At 55.7% G+C, this 21,524-nt stretch overlaps 1 protein-coding gene across 4 annotated transcripts in view; it reads left to right on the plus strand.

Annotated features, from left to right (window-relative positions):
- AFAP1 (actin filament associated protein 1) overlaps window positions 1–21,524 on the plus strand; it is a 141,043-nt gene that overhangs the window by 64,627 nt on the left and 54,892 nt on the right. For all 4 annotated transcript variants that reach the window (XM_078068343.1, XM_078068346.1, XM_078068345.1 and 1 more), the window contains 2 exons: window positions 10,189–10,297; window positions 18,790–19,001. In XM_078068343.1, coding sequence (XP_077924469.1) covers window positions 10,189–10,297; window positions 18,790–19,001 — 321 coding nt within the window. The remainder of the gene's footprint in view (window positions 1–10,188; window positions 10,298–18,789; window positions 19,002–21,524) is intronic.

A 21,524-nucleotide genomic window follows, 5' to 3' on the forward strand; every position in this document is an offset into this window, starting at 1 on the left:
GCGGGCGGCCTGGAGCTGGGCACGCCACGGCTCTGTGCTGGGGAATGGGATTCGGGCAGGGTCTGCCAATGAGGCTTCATGCAACTACCACTAACCATCTCCTGCCATCCCTCCTCCCCGGGGGATCTCTAAGATCTGTTCATCTTGGTAACAGAGACTTTACACCCACTGACCTAACAACAGGGCCTCATTTTCACATTCTTTTAATTCAACTAAATGTTCACCTGTTGGAGATGGTGTTTGTTTCTGTGCTGCTTTGTGTTCCTCGAGCTGGGCAGTGGAAAACGCTGACGGCTTGTCAAGGGTGGGGAGCATGTGCAAACGTCAGTCTTGTAACGTTGATGATGCCTCCATGCACGGAGGGCACGTTGGAGTGTTTCTTCTCTGTCCGGGCCTGGGAGTGAACGTGGTGACAGCCGAGGGTGTCCCATGAGACCCGGTGGCCCTTCAGCGTGGCCAGCCTTTTCAAATGCTCACAGGAGTGTGGGGTTATGTGCTGTGTGTGCGTGCAGAACTTCTCCCGACTCCTGGAAATGGCAAGCGTGGTACACGACATGTTTGACCGTCTGGGTGAGCTCCCGCGCTTTCTGATGGGAGACTGGAATAGGCCCAGATATGCGTGTGTTTAGTCAAAGCCTGTCTGGGAAGAGGTTTGTTTTGTTTCACGCCGAGAGTGCGCAGCTATCCCGCTGCTGTACTCCGTGTGGAGCACGGGTGTGGAGCGTGTGTGAGTAGCGGCCCCCTCCCTAGGGAACGGATCCCGTCCGTGTGGACGTTACTGCCAGCCGGTGCCCATGCTCAGGTGGCGGTTTCCCAGGGGGCCGGAGCCACAGCCCCTGTCGTACCTCCTACCTCCCCCTCTTCTCAGAACAGCACCGAGCCCAGGCCAGGGGTCTCTCGGATCTTTACGGTTGAGAGGAGAGAGCAAGGTGGACTCCTTCTGGGTCTCTGCTACCCAATTGAGGCATTTAGAAATATTTTTATTTGATCATTTAACGGCAGGGCATTTATATGGTGTTCGGATGGGGTGTGGGAGAGCAACTAAGCTCTTTGATATTTTAGGGCCAGAGTTTATATAAATGTGATCACTTATTATGTCAGCAGATAATAATGAAGGGTTTTTTTTAATTGTGGTAAGATATTCATAACATAAGCTTTACCATCTTAACCACTGCCAGGTGTCCAGTTGGGTGGCAGTAAGTGCTTCAGAGTGTCGGGCAGCCACCCCCACCCTTCATTTCCAGAACTTTTCCATCTTCCCAGCTGAAACTCCATCCCCATGAGCACTGCCCCTCCTCCACCCGCCCCCACTCTGCTTCCTGCCTCTGTCTCTGGAACTGTGAGCATGGGGGCCCCCCCGTCGCCTGCTGCCTGCCCTGAGACCTCCTAAAGCACTTTCACGGCAACCGCCTTCTGTCGGACAGATGAGATTATGAGGCTCTTCGAGACTAAATGACAAAATTAAGTATTTTTCCAGTTGCGGAGTTGAGACGAAAGCCCAAGATTTAAAACAAGAAAACCGTTTGTTTCCTGGTGAAATCAGATGTGATCCTCTGAGTGAATGTGAATCATGTGTTCTTTTTTCCCCCTCTTGTCTTTCGGAGGAGTTCAGTCTCATGTGTAATTCCTGCGGCATCTTTTAAACTTTTAATCTGTGGCTGCCCTCCAGATACGTATCCTGTTTACACTCCCTTCGGGCCGTTGACCTTCCCTGCGGATGGCTTCCTGCTGGCGGAGGCGGGGAGACCACCCGGCCCCGCGGGGCTTCCACTCTCCGCGTGCCTGAGTGGAGCCAGCGGGAGCTTCACAGCACGGTTAGGTGCCTGCTGCTTACTCACGTGCTCTGTGGAATGCAAGTTCAGTAGGGGGCGGAGGGGAGCAGGGTGACTTGGATAAAAACTTTCATTTTGCCAGGAAAAGTACTCAAAATTCGTGCTGTTAGTATTGAGCCCCTTTTGCCGCTGAGACTATAAAATTCTGTTCCGCACTCCTCGGCCTCGCTCAGCGGCGTGGCCACCATCCTAAAGATGCCCCGCCCCGTAGGAGGTCTGGATTCCCGCACGGGTGCCCTGCCGTGCTTCCAAAGTACTTGTGTCAGTTGTGGAAGTTCAGTCACTGCACCCAGAGCAACAGTCTGGAAGCCCACCGTATAGGCAGAATTCAAGTCAGAGAGTGATTTGATTCTGGGCTGATACTCTCCTCTGCTGGAATCAGGGCTCTGAGTTCATTGGTGATTCTGGTGCAGAGGCTGCGTGATGCAACGGGGTGGGGAGCAGCAGAGGAACAGATGCCCGTGGTGAGAGTGGGAGCCGTGAAGAGCACAGGGCGGGGGGAATGCCCGCTGTCCTGAAGAGAAGGAGGGAATGACGGTGTTTGTCATGCGAGCGCTCAGGTTGGACCCAGTGGGCTCAGTGGGCTGGTTGGTTCCTGTAGCAGGGGCAGCAGGTGCAGCAGCAGGCGCAGCAGCATGGAGAGCAGGTGCAGCAGGTGCAGCAGCATGGAGAGCAGGTGCAGCAGGTGCAGCAGCATGGAGAGCAGGTGCAGCAGGTGCAGCAGCAGGCGCAGCAGGTGCAGCAGGTGCAGCAGCAGGCGCAGCAGGTGCAGCAGGTGCAGCAGCAGGCGCAGCAGGTGCAGAAGCAGGCGCAGCAGGTGCAGCAGCAGGCGCAGCAGCAGGTACAGCAGGCGCAGCAGCAGGCGCAGCAGGCGCAGCAGCAGGCGCAGCAGCAGGTACAGCAGGCGCAGCAGCAGGCGTAGCAGCAGGTGCAGCAGGTGCAGCAGACGTAGCAGCAGGCACAGCAGCAGGCGCAGCAGCAGGTACAGCAGGCGCAGCAGCAGACTCAGCAGGCGCAGCAGGCGTAGCAGCAGGCGCAGCAGGTGCAGCAGCAGGCGTAGCAGCAGACGCAGCAGGTGCAGCAGCAGGGATAGCAGCAGATGCAGCAGCAGGCATAGCAGCAGACGCATCAGGTGCAGCAAGCGCAGCAGATGTAGCAGCAGGCGCAGCAGCAGGGATAGCAGCAGACACAGCAGGAGCAGCAGGTGCAGCAGACACAGCAGGTGCAGCAGCAGGGATAGCAGCAGACACAGCAGGAGCAGCAGGTGCAGCAGACGCAGCAGGCGCAGCAGCAGGGATAGCAGCAGACGCAGCAGGCACAGCAGCAGGCACAGCAGCAGACACAGCAGGAGCAGCAGGTGCAGCAGATGTAGCAGCAGGCGCAGCAGCAGGGGTAGCAGCAGACACAGCAGGAGCAGCAGGTGCAGCAGACGCAGCAGGCGCAGCAGCAGGGATAGCAGCAGACGCAGCAGGTGCAGCAGCAGGTGCAGCAGCAGGGATAGCAGCAGACACAGCAGGTGCAGCAGCAGGCACAGCAGCAGACGCAGCAGGTGCAGCAAGTGCAGCAGATGTAGCAGCAGGCGCAGCAGCAGGGATAGCAGCAGACACAGCAGGAGCAGCAGATGCAGCAGACGCAGCAGGCGCAGCAGCAGGGATAGCAGCAGACGCAGCAGGTGCAGCAGCAGGGATAGCAGCAGGCACAGCAGGCGCAGCAGCAGGGATAGCAGCAGACACAGCAGGAGCAGCAGATGCAGCAGACGCAGCAGGCGCAGCAGCAGGGATAGCAGCAGACGCAGCAGGTGCAGCAGCAGGTGCAGCAGCAGGGATAGCAGCAGACACAGCAGGTGCAGCAGCAGGCACAGCAGCAGACGCAGCAGGTGCAGCAAGTGCAGCAGATGTAGCAGCAGGCGCAGCAGCAGGGATAGCAGCAGACACAGCAGGAGCAGCAGATGCAGCAGACGCAGCAGGCGCAGCAGCAGGGATAGCAGCAGACGCAGCAGGTGCAGCAGCAGGGATAGCAGCAGGCACAGCAGGCGCAGCAGCAGGGATAGCAGCAGACACAGCAGGAGCAGCAGGTGCAGCAGACGCAGCAGGTGCAGCAGCAGGGATAGCAGCAGACACAGCAGGAGCAGCAGGTGCAGCAGACGCAGCAGGCGCAGCAGCAGGGATAGCAGCAGACGCAGCAGGCACAGCAGCAGGCACAGCAGCAGACACAGCAGGAGCAGCAGGTGCAGCAGATGTAGCAGCAGGCGCAGCAGCAGGGGTAGCAGCAGACACAGCAGGAGCAGCAGGTGCAGCAGACGCAGCAGGCGCAGCAGCAGGGATAGCAGCAGACGCAGCAGGTGCAGCAGCAGGTGCAGCAGCAGGGATAGCAGCAGACACAGCAGGTGCAGCAGCAGGCGCAGCAGCAGAGGTAGCAGCAGACACAGCAGGTGCAGCAGCAGGCACAGCAGCAGACGCAGCAGGTGCAGCAAGTGCAGCAGATGTAGCAGCAGGCGCAGCAGCAGGGATAGCAGCAGACACAGCAGGAGCAGCAGATGCAGCAGACGCAGCAGGCGCAGCAGCAGGGATAGCAGCAGACGCAGCAGGTGCAGCAGCAGGGATAGCAGCAGGCACAGCAGGCGCAGCAGCAGGGATAGCAGCAGACACAGCAGGAGCAGCAGGTGCAGCAGACGCAGCAGGCGCAGCAGCAGGCGCAGCAGCAGACGCAGCAGGCGCAGCAGCAGGTGCAGCAGCAGGGATAGCAGCAGGCGCAGCAGGCGCAGCAGCAGGGATAGCAGCAGACGCAGCAGGTGCAGCAGCAGACGCAGCAGGCGCAGCAGCAGGGGTAGCAGCAGACACAGCAGGAGCAGCAGGTGCAGCAGACGCAGCAGGCGCAGCAGCAGGGATAGCAGCAGACGCAGCAGGTGCAGCAGCAGGTGCAGCAGCAGGGATAGCAGCAGACACAGCAGGTGCAGCAGCAGGCACAGCAGCAGACGCAGCAGGTGCAGCAAGTGCAGCAGATGTAGCAGCAGGCGCAGCAGCAGGGATAGCAGCAGACACAGCAGGAGCAGCAGATGCAGCAGACGCAGCAGGCGCAGCAGCAGGGATAGCAGCAGACGCAGCAGGTGCAGCAGCAGGGATAGCAGCAGGCACAGCAGGCGCAGCAGCAGGGATAGCAGCAGACAGCAGGAGCAGCAGGTGCAGCAGACGCAGCAGGCGCAGCAGCAGGCGCAGCAGCAGACGCAGCAGGCGCAGCAGCAGGTGCAGCAGCAGGGATAGCAGCAGGCGCAGCAGGTGCAGCAGCAGGGATAGCAGCAGACGCAGCAGGCGCAGCAGCAGGTGCAGCAGACACAGCAGGCGCAGCAGCAGGGATAGCAGCAGACGCAGCAGGCGCAGCAGCAGGCGCAGCAGCAGGCGCAGCAGGCGCAGCAGCAGGTGCAGCAGCAGGGATAGCAGCAGGCGCAGCAGGTGCAGCAGCAGGGATAGCAGCAGACACAGCAGGTGCAGCAGCAGGTGCAGCAGCAGGGATAGCAGCAGACACAGCAGGTGCAGCAGCAGGCGCAGCAGCAGACGCAGCAGGTGCAGCAAGTGCAGCAGATGTAGCAGCAGGCGCAGCAGCAGGGATAGCAGCAGACACAGCAGGAGCAGCAGATGCAGCAGACGCAGCAGGCGCAGCAGCAGGGATAGCAGCAGACGCAGCAGGTGCAGCAGCAGGGATAGCAGCAGGCACAGCAGGCGCAGCAGCAGGGATAGCAGCAGACACAGCAGGAGCAGCAGGTGCAGCAGACGCAGCAGGCGCAGCAGCAGGCGCAGCAGCAGACGCAGCAGGCGCAGCAGCAGGTGCAGCAGCAGGGATAGCAGCAGGCGCAGCAGGTGCAGCAGCAGGGATAGCAGCAGACGCAGCAGGCGCAGCAGCAGGTGCAGCAGACACAGCAGGCGCAGCAGCAGGGATAGCAGCAGACGCAGCAGGCGCAGCAGCAGACGCAGCAGGCGCAGCAGCAGGTGCAGCAGCAGGGATAGCAGCAGGCGCAGCAGGCGCAGCAGCAGGGATAGCAGCAGGCGCAGCAGGCGCAGCAGCAGGGATAGCAGCAGACGCAGCAGGTGCAGCAGCAGACGCAGCAGGCGCAGCAGCAGGGATAGCAGCAGACGCAGCAGGCGCAGCAGCAGGGATCGCAGCAGATGCAGCAGGTGCAGCAGCAGATATAGCAGCAGGTGCAGCAGCAGATGTAGCAGCAGACGCAGCAGGTGCAGCAGCAGGTGCTGCAGGATACAGTCGTGACACAGAAATGCGGTGCGTGCAGTTCCCCGGCCTCCAGCTCAGCACCCAGGCCACTCTGGCAGACTTCCAGCTCCTCCACCAGTCAGCTCTGCACACGTGTGACGGTGTTGGGGCCTCTCACCTCCTGGGCCTCCGTTCCCTCCTTTGTAAAATCAATCAAAATGCCAACATCTTGGTGTTAATTTCTGAACAGGAGAAAAATCTCCATAAAGTATCCCAGAGCGGTGTCTGCCACACGGCAGGCAAACAGTAAACGTTAGGCATCGTTGTTCTGTTGCTCAAATAGTCGTAATGACAATGATAATCATGTTTCTGCCATATAATTATATAAACATAACAGTTATTATTGTCAGTGGGAAAATACGTCTCTGTCCGGCTTCTCCTTAAATTGGCAAAGGCAAATACCAGTGGGGTTTTCTTTCCAAAAAGATGGGAATTCGGTTACGGCCAATGCAATACACCTGTAGGTTGTGCTCCTACCCAGTTGTCGGTGCGGACTTCTCTACTGACACGTGGGCCCCTGGGAGGAGAAGCTCCGCTTAGGGCAGATAAGAGTCTCTAAACACAGAGTTACTTCCACTGACGGCAGAATCTGCCGAAGTGTTCGGTGCATTTGACCTTGCCTAGTGACTGGCGCTGTGCCGTTCCCGTCTTTTATGTCTAGGGCACAGCTGGGCCACCAGCAGTCCTTCCTCGGGGAGGCTGGTTCCCCACGTTTCTTCTCCGGTCCCCTCAGAGGCTGCGGTGGTTGGAGTGTTTTGTGGGAGCCAGTGCAGGAAACGCGACAGGAGCAGGACAGCGGTCAGGCTCCGTGTGCAGGCTCGGTGTCTTCTGGTGTTGAGGGGGAGTCGCCCAGTCCAGCGGGAGTGGTGCCACGCTGGTGTGCAGTGTCATCGGGAGAAGGACACTGCAGCACCTGCCCTGGCCAATGGCGATCATGTCATTACCGTTTAACGAGGCCCCAACATCAGCTCTCGCTAAGGTCTCAAGACTGGTCAAGTTGGCGTTGTGGCCTGCTGAGCAGCAACTTGATAAGAAGAGCAGAACAAGAATCTCAGAGCTGGGATGGACATCAGAGGCGCCCTCTTCACCAGTTAGGACATCGGGGCCCAGAGTTACGGGGAGGTCACTCCGCCCAGGATGGCACTGGCTCCGCACGCAGCGAGCGTGTGGGGGGAATCGAGCTTCACCTCTTCATGCTACACTCTTGCTTCCTGCCTGTCCTCTGCTTTCTCTGGTTTTCCATGATCCCTTTTGGAACTCTGTCTTCCCTGCTTTGTACTTTTAAAAATTCCTGTTAATGGTGATTTCAGTGAATTCTTACCTATTAGAAAGGCTCTGAAAGAAGTTTCTCCCCTGAAAGAAATGGTACTAACAGTTCGGGGACCTTTTTTTAGCCTGCCCCCCACTTGCCTTTAACAAGCTGCAATTCCTCTGCTTAAATCTCTAAAACCCAGAATTTCAAGGGTAAGTGGTATTTGGGAGTGGAGTGTGGGTCTCTTTTGGAGAGAGAAGGTGTTCCTCTATAAAAATTCATTTTTGAGAGACGCCTGGGTGGCTCAGTCGTTAAGCGTCTGCCTTCGGCTCACGTCATGATCCCAGGGTTCTGGAATCGAGCCCCACATCGGGCTCCCTGCTTGTGCACATGCACTCTGCCTGCCGTTCCCCCCTGCTTGTGCACATGCACTCTGTCTCTCTGTCTGGCAAATAAATAAAAATTAAAATCTATTTAAAAAAAAGAATTCGTTTTTGAGGGATATTACTTCAAAGCAAAAATAGTTTAATTTTTTTCTGATTTTAAAAATGATACATTTTTTAAATTTTAAAAATGACAAGTATCACGCAGGAGAGCCAAGCCATAGGATATGCAACCTCTTGTTAATGTTTTGCTGGATGACCTCCTGTCTTTGAGCCTAAACACACACAGTTATATCAAGGGCTCCTAGCGTACCCATTTTCTCTCACTTAACGGTGTCTGGTGGAGGGTTTTCCCGCAAACGACGACAATGCGGAAGCACTGTCCTTTCCAACGTCTGCACGTGAAGGAGTCCGCACACCTTCTTCTCTCGGTGAAGATTTAGATTGTTTTTAGATTTTGCTAAACCATCTTTTATTGAACATCTGTGTACGTTTTTGCTCACTTGACCAGTTGCCCTCTCGGCATGTGTTTCCAGAAGTAGACTTATTGGATCTAAGGGCGTACCCATTGAAAAGCTGCCCCAAACGCACGGCCACCAGCAGGGTCCCAGAGCCAATCCGCTAGGGCGCGGGTGCCTCCCCCGGTGCACCTTTGCTTTTCCCGTAGCCCTAGGAAGGGGGTCTGTGCTATTTCACAAACATCTGTCTGATTCAGCAATTCGTAATGCTTTCCCAGGACAGGAATAATTGGACTGTTTCGACATACCAGGAGGAAGCTGAAGCACTCTCTGTTTCATGAATAAAGACACTCACTGAATCGAGCAGCTCTTTTCCAAAAGCAACAAGCAGAGATTTTAACCCGGGCACGGCCTCCTGTTCAGACCTTGCCTGGGGCCGAGCACCATGTATCAGGTTCCGTTTTAAGCACTGCCTCTTCGGGAGGATATGAAGGAGCTGGGTACCGTCCAGAGTTCGACCACAGAAGGACGATAGTCGGGAAGGCAGCCTGGTGGAAGGCGTGCGAGGGGCCGGGGTTATTTAGCCCGGGGCACAGGCCTGGGGGCGGAGGGGAGATAACTGGGCTCCAGCAGATGGAGGAAAATTGTGTAAATGACCCTTCATCTGGCGGGAGGAAGGAGTGGGTTGGATGCACAGAGGGTGGTTAGTCATTCACAAAGGGCTTCTTGGATTCGGAGCTGAGTTGTTTCACATCCTAGAGAGTTTATGTGGGTATAAATCCTTCTGATTTCTTTGGAACAGTGTTCTGCTTGGAAACAGAACTTGGTAGATCTTCAGTTTGGGGTTGCTGTTCTGTTCCATTCTCAGTGACGTCTTTCCAATTTGTGTATAGAACATAGGTTGTGTGAGCTAGTTCAAAAGGAAGGGGGCAAATAGGAGCAGAAAGAGGGCTTTAGTGGACAGCCCTGGTGCTGGAGAAGGCAGCTCTGTCATTTACTAGCCCCTGATTTCAGGAGGCTGTTGCAGACCCCGAGCTCACACTCTGTCTGTGACATATAAGGTAAGGTGATGTGTGCCGTGCAGGATTCCTGGCGCCACCTGGGGCCAATGCAGAAGTGCGTCGTAGAGTGCCAGGCGGGTAGCAGGTGTTTGGCAAATGCTGGCTTTCCTTGCCCTTCCCTTCTAACCCTGCTGTTGGCATGAGGGCCAGAGCGTGATAGGGGCAGCAGGCTCCTAGGTGTCCATGGGACAAGAGGTCAGCGTCTCCTCTAGTGAGAGGAGAAGGGGCTTCACATTTGGACAGTCCTGCCGACTCTTGTGTGTTCTCAGTCATGGCTTCCAAACCTGAGTGCCTCAGTCCCAGAGTCCGACAGGAAACTGTGATGTGTTTGGTTTTTGCCACAAGCAGATTCCTTCTCGGCACAAGTTTCTTTTAGAGAGTAGCTCAGAGGGGATTTTCTTTTTAAGTTTTGAAAAGTGTCCCTGGCTACGTTGGGAGTATGGTGAGATCGCGGACAAGCCACATTCCTTTATCCAGCCACTGCTCACGTGGTGCAACAGCAGGGAATCTGGACGGTTCCCGTACCCCAGAGCCCCCGTGCAGGGGTGTGGGTCCAGGGGATGCGGGAGGGTCAGCAGGGTGGGGACAGAGGAGGGAGACCCCCATCTCAGCTCTGGGCAGGGCCCGAGAGAGGGCTGTGAGTTAGCCCCTGCCCCAGAAGCAGGCCATGCCGGGGCGCTCACGGCTGCTGGCCACCGGCGAGCCGATGTGGACTGAGTGGCATGCAGCCACGGCCGGGCTGGGGGTGGACGTGGGCAAGGAAGCAGAGGAGATCAGTCAGGAACGGAACTCAGAACCTCTCCATGGGTCAGTGCTCTCTTTTGCCGTGGACTTTACAAAGGAAAATGGATAATGCTGGTCAGCACCTGCTAGTTCAAACTACAGAATTTTCTAGTCATGGCTCTGAGCTCTATGGCGTTTCTTCCTTCTTCTCCTCAGCCACCTGACAGTGGGCCACCGCCGCTACCGACATCATCTCTCCCGGAAGGCTACTACGAGGAAGCCGTGCCGCTGAGCCCTGGGAAAGCTCCAGAATACATCACGTCAAGTAAGTGTCAGGTCTGCCTGGTCCCCGCCGGCCTCCTGAAGTGCTGGACTGTGTGGAGGGGAATCAGGGTGGTACCAGACACCGGGGACATGTGGAGCTCAGGCAGTGCTGACCCCGAAGGGGTGAACAGAGAAGGGGCTCCGAAAGCCCACAGTGCCTTTGGGAACTCAAGATGTTGTCTTTCTCTGATTCACACCGGGTGCGACCTTGTTGCTGTGGGGCGTGGGTCTCAGTGAAATGTGTCCCCTTTGGTCACAAGGCAGAGACTTGTGTGGCATGTGTTTGTGGTGCCCCTTGCCTGGGGTGTGGCCCCCCAAGGCTGCTTTCCTGTGCCAAGGAGGCTAAAGGAGGGTACAAAACCGGCCCGTCTGTCTCTTCTTGCTTTCATATGGGTTCTACTAGAACCTTCCTGCCGAGCTAGAGTTGTCCTGGCCCGGCTCTGGTCTTCCCTCACAAGCACCTCTGCGGTTTGGTTTTGGATCACCGGCTTCATTCCTCCCTTGATGCTCTGTCAGGCGGGGAGCTGTGTCTCCAAGTGCAGTGGAGGGAGGGTGTCCGAGTCCCTGTGGACAAGGGATCCTTGCTTTTCTCATAAAAGATAAAACGGAAAGTTGGGGATTGGTCATTTTAGTCACGAGGCTTCGGGCACATTAATATTCATGGCACGTGGTGGCCCATCATGTGTCTTCTGACAGAAGTGCACGCCAGCTCCCAGGGCTGTCCTCCTGTCGTCTGCCGTCTCTGCCTCTGTCTTCCCCGGCAGCTGACAGGTGTGTCCCCGGAGGGCCTCCCTGCGAGTGCTTTCTGCATGCAAGCCGGACGGGGGCCCCTCGACGACAGGGGCCTGTTTGCTCAGCCTCCGGAGCAGTCGCATTCGGGGAAGGAAAGGGACGGTCTGGTACAGGGGTTAGGACGTGCTGGGTTCCGAGGTCTCGAAGTCAAGTGTTTTAGTTTCTCTGTTATTTAAAAACCATCCATGGAAAATGCACTCAGGCAATTTCTAAGTGGCCACCATTTCCAGAAGTCAGAAGATTAATCAGAAAACACCAAACCTGAAGTGGCTCGGTGTAATTCAGAACCTCACTGGCTTCCTTTCCTCCTCAGCAGCGAGTCTGGGAAAACCGGCTTTTCCACGAGGGTATTTCCCAGCACTGGGGCTGTCCGGCTCCAGCCTGCTCCCACCGTCCTTCCACTCCCACCCACACACTTGCAAAGCTGGAGACTGAGAGTAATTTCCTTTGACTTGGGGGCCAGAGGCCGTTTTCAGTCTGAGAAGCCTCACCTCAGTGATGTGTTCTGTCCTGTTCTTCAGAGAAGCCACCCGTAGTTGCCAACAGGTGGGCAGCTTTTGTTGAACCAAGTCCAGAGGAGAGGGTAACAGAAGGATGCAGGCTCGGGGCAGCGAGTCAGCGGGGATAGCACGCGAGGCTCCCTCAGTCAGGCGTCTGTGGGTGAGCAGTGGGCGGTGAGGGCCTCGCCGTCCTCCCGAGGAACAATGCAGGGAGCTGACTTCCAGATGGGTTACTCAGGGCCTCGGCGACAGCTCTGTCGAGCCCTGTGTCAGGTGTGGTTCTAGCAGAGGAATGAAGGGTCCATGATAAGAAGACCTGATGCAGCCGTGGAAACCGGTGGAGAAGGCCGTGGAGCAGGGCTGGCCGTCGGGGGGAGATGCAGAGCCTCGGCACAGCTGCATGCGCCTGGCCGGGCCTCAGATGCCGGGGGGGGCGGTGCGGGGGGGCCTGCCGGGGCTGCGGGCCCAGCAGAGGGCCGGCCACCAAGCGATGGCGGGTGTGAGCCGCAGGAGTGCCTGGCACGTGCGCCAACCTTCAGCGCGTACTGGCGGCTGCTTCCCTCCCGCCTTCCAGCTCGCTCACAGATCTCTCCCGTGGCCAGCCCTCACCCAGAATCATCCGTGGAAGGGAACTTGGGGAAATGTAATTCCAGCCGTGCCGAGTTGCTCCGGTGTAAAGCTGCCACCGTTTCTCCTGTGTCCATTTGGCGGCCGAGTGCGCCTCTCTTAACCGCACTGAATTTCCAAGTAAAGACGAGCAGAATCACAGCGCAGGTTAATGTGATTCCACTCTCGCCTGTATCATGGAAAACCCCCTAACTGCCCCAGGGGATACAGAGTCCCTTTATCGACTTTGGGGTGACACCCATTCTCTTCCAGCGGAGCCCTACTCTCCCCTTGGAGAGCCTGTAGCTTCGACGTGGAGATCCACGGCCAGCTGCGGTTGGGTCGTAGGGAGTGGGAGAGGGGAGGAGGGGAACTTGTTTATACACACGCAGATAACAGGGAAGGTGCATAACGAGTCCCGTCCTCATTTCTACAGCCAGCCAGTGGTCATACCGTGTATTTACAACTTCATGCTCCCATCGCCCTCAGCAAGCACCTTGGTCGATCACCCGGTGAGATGACTCATCTTTCCTTCCTGAAAGGTCTGGCTGCACTGGATGGTTCACTCATGGGGCATGCGAGTACTGAGAGCCACCCCAGGGACCTCCTCCTCCCCACTGGTGTGGCCATGACTGGTCACCGCAGCCACTGCCATTAACCCCCTCTTTGCCTGTTGACCCCACTCCCGAATTAATAGAGCGATGACCGTGTCCTTTGGAGGGAATATTCTGCCCTTAGAAACTAAGACTTGGAGGCCTGAGGCAGAAATTTTGTCAGTGGGTCCCTGGGGTAACAGTGAGAGGAGCCACTACCATTTTCAGCCCTGGGTTCCCAGACCTGTGAGCCCCGATCTAGGGGAAAGAGCCCCACTGGGGCAGAGCAGATACTGCTAAGAAGGTATTCAGGAAGATAGCACCCCCAGTCTCCCAGGGGTGGCCAATCAAGCTGGTCCTGGAACTGAATATTCAAAAGGCATCCCACTGGTCTCTTGGGTCAGCTGCTTCCGGTGATGGGGACACGGCAAGACCTGTGACTCTCATGAGCACGACCCAGAGTGCGGACTTCATTTGCTGTAACGTGAGTTCTCTGATCAGAAGCCATGCTGCGGGATCCCATGCTGGTGAATAAGGCATTCTGCAAGACTGTGGATGGTGCTTTTGGCAGGAGCATTGCGACAGGGAAGGTGAATGCCCTGCTGCCCCTCCCATGACGGAGGTGGTGCAGTTACTAGGTGGCGGGCTGACACCCCAGGGGACAATGTCGTGTGCGGGCAGGACACTGAGAAGGGCCAGGAGTCAGACTATCCTGCCGAGTGGAGGTCCATCCCTGCGCCAGCCCCTCGTACGGGAGTCCATTTGGACGGGAAGTCTGGGGAAAGAGGCTGCCGGGCATCTGTGTAATGGGCCGCGTTATGTACCTGATTGTGAAAATCTCCTGAGGCTTTGCTAAGCGCTCACCTGGTGTGTTACTCTTCACTTTCTGAGCCCATCTGGGAGGTCCGTTCACAGTCCCTTCTGCAGTCCCTGCTTGCTGCCAGTTCCCCCCAGTCTTGACCATCCATCTAAACCGTCAGGCCATGCGGAGGAGTCCGTGCTGGGGGAAGGAGCCCATGTAGCAGGCACGGGGACACGTGCACTTGAACCACTAGCTCGCACCTGTTACTTACAGCATATGGGCCCGACGGATGCAGACTGCTTAGATGCTCTGCGGTGGGCCAGGTGACCGAGAGCCCACGTTGGGCAGCTGAGGCGCCCGACCAAGCATTTAGACGCTGCTGGGTGTCAGAGAGCCAAAAGCAGTTTCTCAGGGTAAAATAATTGTTTCCGGAGGTTTATGTAGCTGGGCTCTGAAATCCTGAAGCTCTCTGCTGAGCTTCCCCCGAGGAGCCTGCTGCCATGGGCTTCCGATACCGTCGAGAACAGGGTGTGATCAGAGACGCGGAGCCACTGTGATGTGGAACAGAAGATTTGTTGTAGGGGCTGGACCTCACGCAGTCATGGCAGCTGTTAGAGGCCGAGGGAGCTGCATCCACGAGGACAAACTGCACCCCATCTGTCCGTGACCCACACACACACACACACACACGCACTCGGCGACACAGAAGATTCTGGTGCTCTCAGCTGCGGTGCAGGTTCCTGTAGGGATCTGCGCCGCCCAAGGAGGGGGCCTAGCGGCAGGGCGGCTGACGCACCACGACACATGCCTGAGCCCCAGCAGCACCCGCGCCCCCCAGCGACCTTCGGGTGTGGCAGCTCCGCTGTCCAGTCTCTCTGTCCGCAGCGCTCCCTGCTGCTGACCTCCCCCGGCCATACCGGCCAGGGAAGTCTGGGCAGCCGCTTCCAGCCGGGCTGGGTCGGCGGCACCATCACTATAGATCTTGTTGGGGCTTTGGGTTCCGACCTACATTTCATGTTATTTTCAGTTTTCTGATTGCCCTCTCTCCTCATCCTCTCCCTCCTCAAGGTCAATTGGTTGAAATGCAAGTTGTGATTTCGTGGGGAAGGGTATATGTCTAAAATACACGTTGTAACGTTTTATAGTTGAAAGTCATCATTTATTGGAATGTTCTTCAGTTCCGTCAGAACTGCCCGCAGAAAAGTGTCTGGTGTGAAGAACGTTTCCAAACCAGCAACATCCCATAAACACACACATCCACACAGATCTCTTGCTGGCTCTTTGCTTTGCTTCCTTGTTCTGTAAGAAGTGTAGACGTCTACACGGGATGCTAGGACATGCCAGGGGCTCTGTCAGCCATCCTCCTCCTCCTCCTCGGGGAGACGTTCCAGGACCCCCAGTGGATGCCAGAAGCTGTGCACAGTGCCCAACCCCTATGTGCCGTGTTTCTCCCTATTCACACACCTTGGGATGAAGTAGAATTTCTAAGTGAGGCACAGGAGAATATGGGCCACAGTAGAACACGTGTAACAATACACTGTCACAAAAGTAGCAGAGTCGAGGGACGCACTGGTGGCCTCGCTCGTTCAAAACGTCTTACTGTCCCGCACTCACCCTTCTTCCTGCGATGACGTAACATGGTAAAGGGCCCGCTTGAGGAGATGCCAGGGTGAGTGGCGTGGGCGTGTGACGCAACGTCAGGGTACCGCTGCTGTCCTGATGTTACGTTAGCAGGAGGATCTCCTGTTTCTGGACACCCGTTGACTGCAAGTAACTGAATCCGCGGAAAGTGGAACCGCGGATAAGGCGGGACCACCGTACTGACGCACGCTTGTCTCTGGCTGAGAGGACCCGCGAGAGCGCGGGTGTCAAAGGCCTTTGTGAAGGTGAAGCAGGCCTGGTCTTTTCACAACTTTATCGGTGGCACCTGGCATCGAAGTACGGCTGGCCCTGGAGCACCACGGGGTCGGGGCACTGACGCCCCGCACAGTCAGAAATCCACGTGTCGCTTGGACTCTGCAAAACCCTAGCTACTAATCGCCTCCTGCCGACTGGAAGCTTACTGATGACACAGTCTGTTGACACATCCTTTATATGTCCTGTGTATCCTGCACCGTATTCTTACAGTAAAACAAACTAGAGAAACGAAAATGTTATTAAGGCAGTTAAATACTGTCCTGTATTTATTGAAAAGAAATCTGCTTCTAAGTGGACCCGTGCAGTTCAAACCTGTGTTCCAGGCCAGCTGTGTAAGCGTGAAAAAGATTGCCCAACTCATAGTAAGCCCTCAATAAATACGTGCTGAATGAATGAAATCAAAGGTATTTCTTCCATTTACAACTGTTTATTAATGCTTTTGCTCATCTGTTAGCTAAATGTTTACTGGATTCGATGCTCTAGAAAATAAGCTAAGCACCGAGGGATTCATGGTCCTTCAAAACCTTCCTAAAATGAAAATCTGAGTTTGCACATCGCCCTTCTGAGACCTTAGATTGCACTGGGTCTCCGAGTGGCATGCGCTCTTGAAGTCTGGCCGCCTGCCTCTTCCCACCACGTGAGCTACATTCTAGCCACGCTAAACTTTTAAAACCCTTTTATTGTGAAACGTAATGTATTTACCAAAAAGTACTCAAAATATGAACGTAGACTTACTGACTTATAACGTGGAGCATCTATGTAAGCACCATCTGGTCAGGAATAGAACACGTCCGCCCTGGAAGCCCCCCGCGGGCCGCTTCCTTGTCACAGTCCCCTCCCCACAGATGTAACCACTAACTTAGCATCTGTGGCAAGCACCAAAATGCTACTGGAAAATGAAAAGATCCACTGTGTTCTCTAAATGTTTGATGTTTTTCAGTGCTTTTGCTCATTGTGTTCCTCTAGACTTTACTGTCTGGTTGGCAATGACTCACGAAAGATCTAGATCAAGTGTTATCTGGAGTGTTCCCTGTCCCATGTGTGCTGGCCCCTGCAGCCCATCTCCCGCGGCCTACACCGCACTCCCTGGTCCGTGTCGGCCCCTCAGCACAGGCTGGGAGAGCTTCTCCAGCGGCTGAGAGGTTCCCTGTCTGTGCCCTCAGCGTCACATCCACTTAGCCACCAGTGAGCGCTGAGCGCTAGAGGTGTGGTTCCTGCCATCAGAGAACTGAACAGATCGTTTTATCTGACTCTAATTAGAACTGACTTTAAGTAGCCCGTAAAACGGGGTGGCGGCGGTGTGTGCGTGTGCGGGTGGGGGGATGTGGGCTCTGCGGGTGGTCGGCTGTGTATCGGAGCACACGCAGGAATGGACGGTTCCGTCTCGTGCACTGTCCACGGCAGTCCAGGCCGGGCCTTTCCCAGGCCTGGAGTTGGCCCCCAACACGGTCTTCTGGGCACGTCCTGGGCAGCCCTCTGCAGGGACCTCCTGGCCACCAGCCCACGCCCCAGGGCTCCGCCCGTTCACAGTGCTGTCTGTCCGCTTCGGCTCTTGCTGAAAACCCGTCCCACACTGCTTCGTCATGATTGAAAACTCAACCTGAGCCCTAGTCCTCCGTCCCCCCTCTTAGTAATGATTCTTCCTGACGTCATGGAAATGTAGGCGTGACTACCGTATGGATCATACTCCGGTTCCCAGGGAGTGAGGAAGGTGAATTCCGTTCTGCGTGAGGTCTGCCATTGCCGTGTCTCTACTCCATTGTGTAGCCGGCGGCTTCAGCCGTGCTTTCCCCTTCTCGGTCACGCATCACATAGGTCTTCATCGCTCATCCCTGTCTTGAGAAGTGAGTGTGTTCCTGATGCGACTGGGGGTTGAGGAGGAGGCAGAGATGAGTCAGACCCCGTCTCAAGGAGCGTATCATCCAACGGGGATGAAATTAATATCATGGGCAGCCCCTGGTGTTGCTGGAACGTCTGACTGTGCCAGCCCTCAGCCAGAGCGCTTTGCAGGTAGAGCCCGGCTTCGCCGAGCAGCCTGCCCTCCTGCAGGTCTTTGTTCTTGCCCCGCGCCGGGTACGTTGTTATGGGCTGGGATGGTCTCACTTCCTCGGGGGGCTTCCGGCCCGATGCAGGAGGCTCACGGACACACGGCCATGACAGCACAGTGGGGCAGGCTGTGTGGGGTGGTGTGGAAGCAGACGAGTGGCATTTCATCCTGTGCCTTGGCACAGGCTGCCATAGCAAAGTGCCAGACTGGTGGCAAAACACCAGACCCTTCCTTACCGTTCTGGAGGCGGGACATCCACGAGCTGGGTGCTGGCCCGGTCAGATTGTGGCGAGGGCCTCTTCCTGGCTCACACACAGCCACCTTCTCCCCGTGTCCTCACGTGGTGGACAGAGAGCAACATCTCTCTCTCCCTCTTCCCATAAAGACACCGGTCCTATCGAATTAGGACCCCACTCATATAACCCCACTTAACCATCGTTACCTCCTAGAAGTCCCGTCTCCAAATACAGTCTCACTGGGGTGAATTAGGGGGCACACAAGTCCACAGCCACCAGCTTTGGTGATTCAAGGAGGGCGTCATGGAGGCGGTGTCCATAAATTGAACCCTGATAGGCAAGAGCACTTATTCAGGCAAAGGCAGGAGGTTGAGTGGGATGAGCAGGAAGCCTGTGTGGGAGGACAGCATGCGCAGAGCCCCAGCAGTGAGAGAGAATGTGCTGCATTCCGGAGACTGGAGACAATCTGATACGAATTGTGCCTGCCTTGTAGAAAGAGAAGGAGGGTGTAAATGCCTCTCTGGAACCCCTGAGGAGAGGGAGGCCTTGGGCTGGGCCGGGAACGTTAGCGAGGGCCTGCGTATGCCAACGTGCGCAGGCAGGACCTTGCAGACCTGAGAGGACCTTGACCTAGAGGTGTGGCATGGGAGAGCTGCACCCTTCGGCGGCAGCCCATTGGCTGGGGTCCCCTCAGCTGGCCGTGGCGTGGCCAGGTTCCGATGATGTGGGGTCTGCAGATAGCCCAGCGCTCACTGAACAGTCGAGGACTGGTTCTCACAGAGAAAATTCTAAGACACTTCAGTTAGAACTTGGCGTTACTTTGAACTGCCTGTCATGGTTATTTTTCCCCAGTCTTTACTAATTACCGTTTCCCCAGCACCCCAAACGCAGAGGCCCCTTCCTGGTACAACGAACGCGCTCCTGAGCCCACAGGTAGGCTTCCAGGTCAGGTGTGTGTAGGCAGGCCCTTTACCTTTACTTCTTTCCTTACTTCTGACAGATTATGACTCGGATGCAATGAGTAGCTCTTACGAGTCGTACGATGAGGAGGAGGAGGACGGAAAGGGCAAGAAGACACGGCACCAGTGGCCGTCCGAGGAGGCCTCCATGGACCTGGTGAAGGACGCCAAGATCTGTGCCTTCCTGCTGAGGAAGAAGCGCTTCGGGCAGTGGAGCAAGCTACTGTGTGTCGTCAAGGACACCAAGCTGCTGGTAACGCGTGGGGGGCGGGTTGTGCTTGTGTGGTCGGTGGGATCTGCCGGCAGCCTCATGGGTGGCACCGACACTCAGGCAGGGCGGGCATCCGCTGGTGGGCAGGGGAGGCGCTCCGGCCTCAGCGCGGCCTGACACGGAGCTCCCCGCGGCCAGGTGCCCGAGCGGTGAGCGCAGGTGCCTGCTGAGCCTTGAATGCCCTTGGTTTTGGGCCCCGCAGTGACCAGCAGGCAGAGTCCTTCCCATCCCGGGCCAGTGTCTGCAGTGGTGGTGGAAATGCACAGGCCTTAACTTGCCAGAAGTCGCAGGATGGATTTTCTCATTTGTAGTGAGTCAGTGAATTCCTCAAAGCCAGGTCATCGAGTGGGGCGGGCAGGCCAGCCGCGGCTGGGGAGAAGAGTGTCCAGGAAAGGAAATTCTTTTGGAAAGCTAGAGACAGATTCTTTTTTTGTTTAATCCGAGGGGCTGAATAGGAAGATGGACTAAGTAGCAGAGCCGCGGGGTGCAGGGACAGGCGGGCCTTCTGCTGTGCTGTCCTTCCCACAAGGGACCCCGTTAGGAAGCCGGAGCCCTTGAGCACGTGTGATGCTCCCTCCTCCCTCCTCCTTCAGTCCTGCCTGCTTTAGAAACCCTGGTTGATTATTGGGATGATGAATTTCAGAGCGCATTTCTGCATGTTGTTTTTCCTTCAAGCTAACTTTGGGGGGAAAATCATGGAATGATATCATTAAAACAGACCCAGGAGAGTTTATGATTCTGTGTATCCCTCTTTAGTGGAGCAGGTAACCCTATTCTTTCATCTGTGAGTTATGGGAATGTTCTTTTACTAGAGTCTTAGGATGTTTTAAATTAATGGTTTTCAAAAAAAAATTTTTTAAACAGTGAGAATACATATTTTTTCCACATGTGTGGCCTGAAAATCTCCCAAATTTAGAATATTCCAAAAAATGATGCCATGGGAGAATTTTAAAGTAAAGAATGAGAAAAAAAAAGATGAAAAGGACTAATGTGGTCCTTATTTACAGTCTGACATAATGGCTGCAAGATGTGGGTGTGTTATGGAAATGCTGTAACAACCTGCAGTGGGCTCTCAGGTACAAGAGGAGTTCTGGAACGGGGCAGGAAACCTGTGGGTTTGTGGTGGGATCAGCGTCCCTCCCCTACCCCCTCCCCCACAGTCCTCCTCCACCCTCTCCCCGCCCCGCCCCTCTCATTCCTTCCATCTCCTTCCTGATTTCTGGGAATCCTGTCTTCAAAACCAGGATGAAAACACCTATCATTTAGAGTAGTGGTAAACATTTCAGAAGAAATTAATGGAAAACCATGTGAAAACACTGTCTTTGATAAAATGCAGAATCAAAGTTAATTATTTTTATTATGAAGCTTTTTTCTTTCAAAAATCCCCAAAGATCCAGTTGCCCAGATGACCCGTTAACACTGAGAAAAAATTAACAGTGTTAAAAAAATAAATGCTTTCCAAATTTGAACAGCACAGAAAACTGTAAACGGAAAACCAAAAGCCAGGCTCTTGCCTACGTGTTCCCAGCCTGTCTTCCCGTGGGCACCACCATCCGAGGCTTTTTGGGTACGCGTCTGGCGTCTGTGCCCTTCCAGGCCCAGGCGGTCCTGCGGTGGACACAGTGATGGGCCAGAACACCCATCAGGACAGTTCGCCCAGGTCACACTCCCTCACCCGGGGTCTGCATCAGGACAACCCTGCCAGCGCCTTCCAGCTCCAGAGATGCATGGGCTCCCCCGAGGCCAGCAGCTCAGCTTCTTCATGCGCCTCTCTCCTGCAGGCCTGGCTCTCAGGGCGCATGCTGCCCCCTCTGTCTGAGAGTCCACTCCCCGCGGAGTCCGAAGGCAAGGATGTTCAGCCTGCACTTTAATGTAGGGCTGGTGACAGACCCATTTTGAGGCATTTCCTGTCTTACTCCATCCACTGTGCTGTTTCCTTTTTTCCTATTCTGTTTTTTTCTTGCACTTACTGAGAATCCAAAAAACTGCCAAACGGTGAATGTTCATAGCAATCTGGGGTTAGTTGGTTTTGGTGTGTGTTTTTTCCTTCCATTTCAGACAGGGCAACCATCACTTGGATTTTTGTAAAACGTGGATATGTTCATGTGGCACTCAGGAGCCCAGGTTTTGGAACTTTAAAATAGGAGAGGACTCTGGAAGTCACCTCTGAAAACAGGCGTCTCTTCCTTCCCTCCCTCCTCAGTAGATGGCGCCCAGTGGAGAGAGCCGGCTGTGCGCTCAAACCCTCTGGGCTGGGGGCGACTGCTTTTCACACGTCTGACTTTGGGCAAGCCACATAACCGATTGAGCCTCAGTTTCCTCATCTGCAAAATGGACAACTGTGGCGACGGCACAGTGAAAGTGTGAAACACCTACGGATGTTGACATTCCGTACTTGGTAGCAGGTGTAACTAATCATTTAGTGTGACTCAATAAAGTCATGATGATCACAGCAATAGTTCATTTTACAAATGAGGAAACAGGCTCAGCAAGCTGGAGAGACTT

Source organism: Halichoerus grypus, chromosome 3 (assembly GCF_964656455.1).
Source record: "Halichoerus grypus chromosome 3, mHalGry1.hap1.1, whole genome shotgun sequence".
NCBI lineage: Eukaryota > Metazoa > Chordata > Mammalia > Carnivora > Phocidae > Halichoerus > Halichoerus grypus.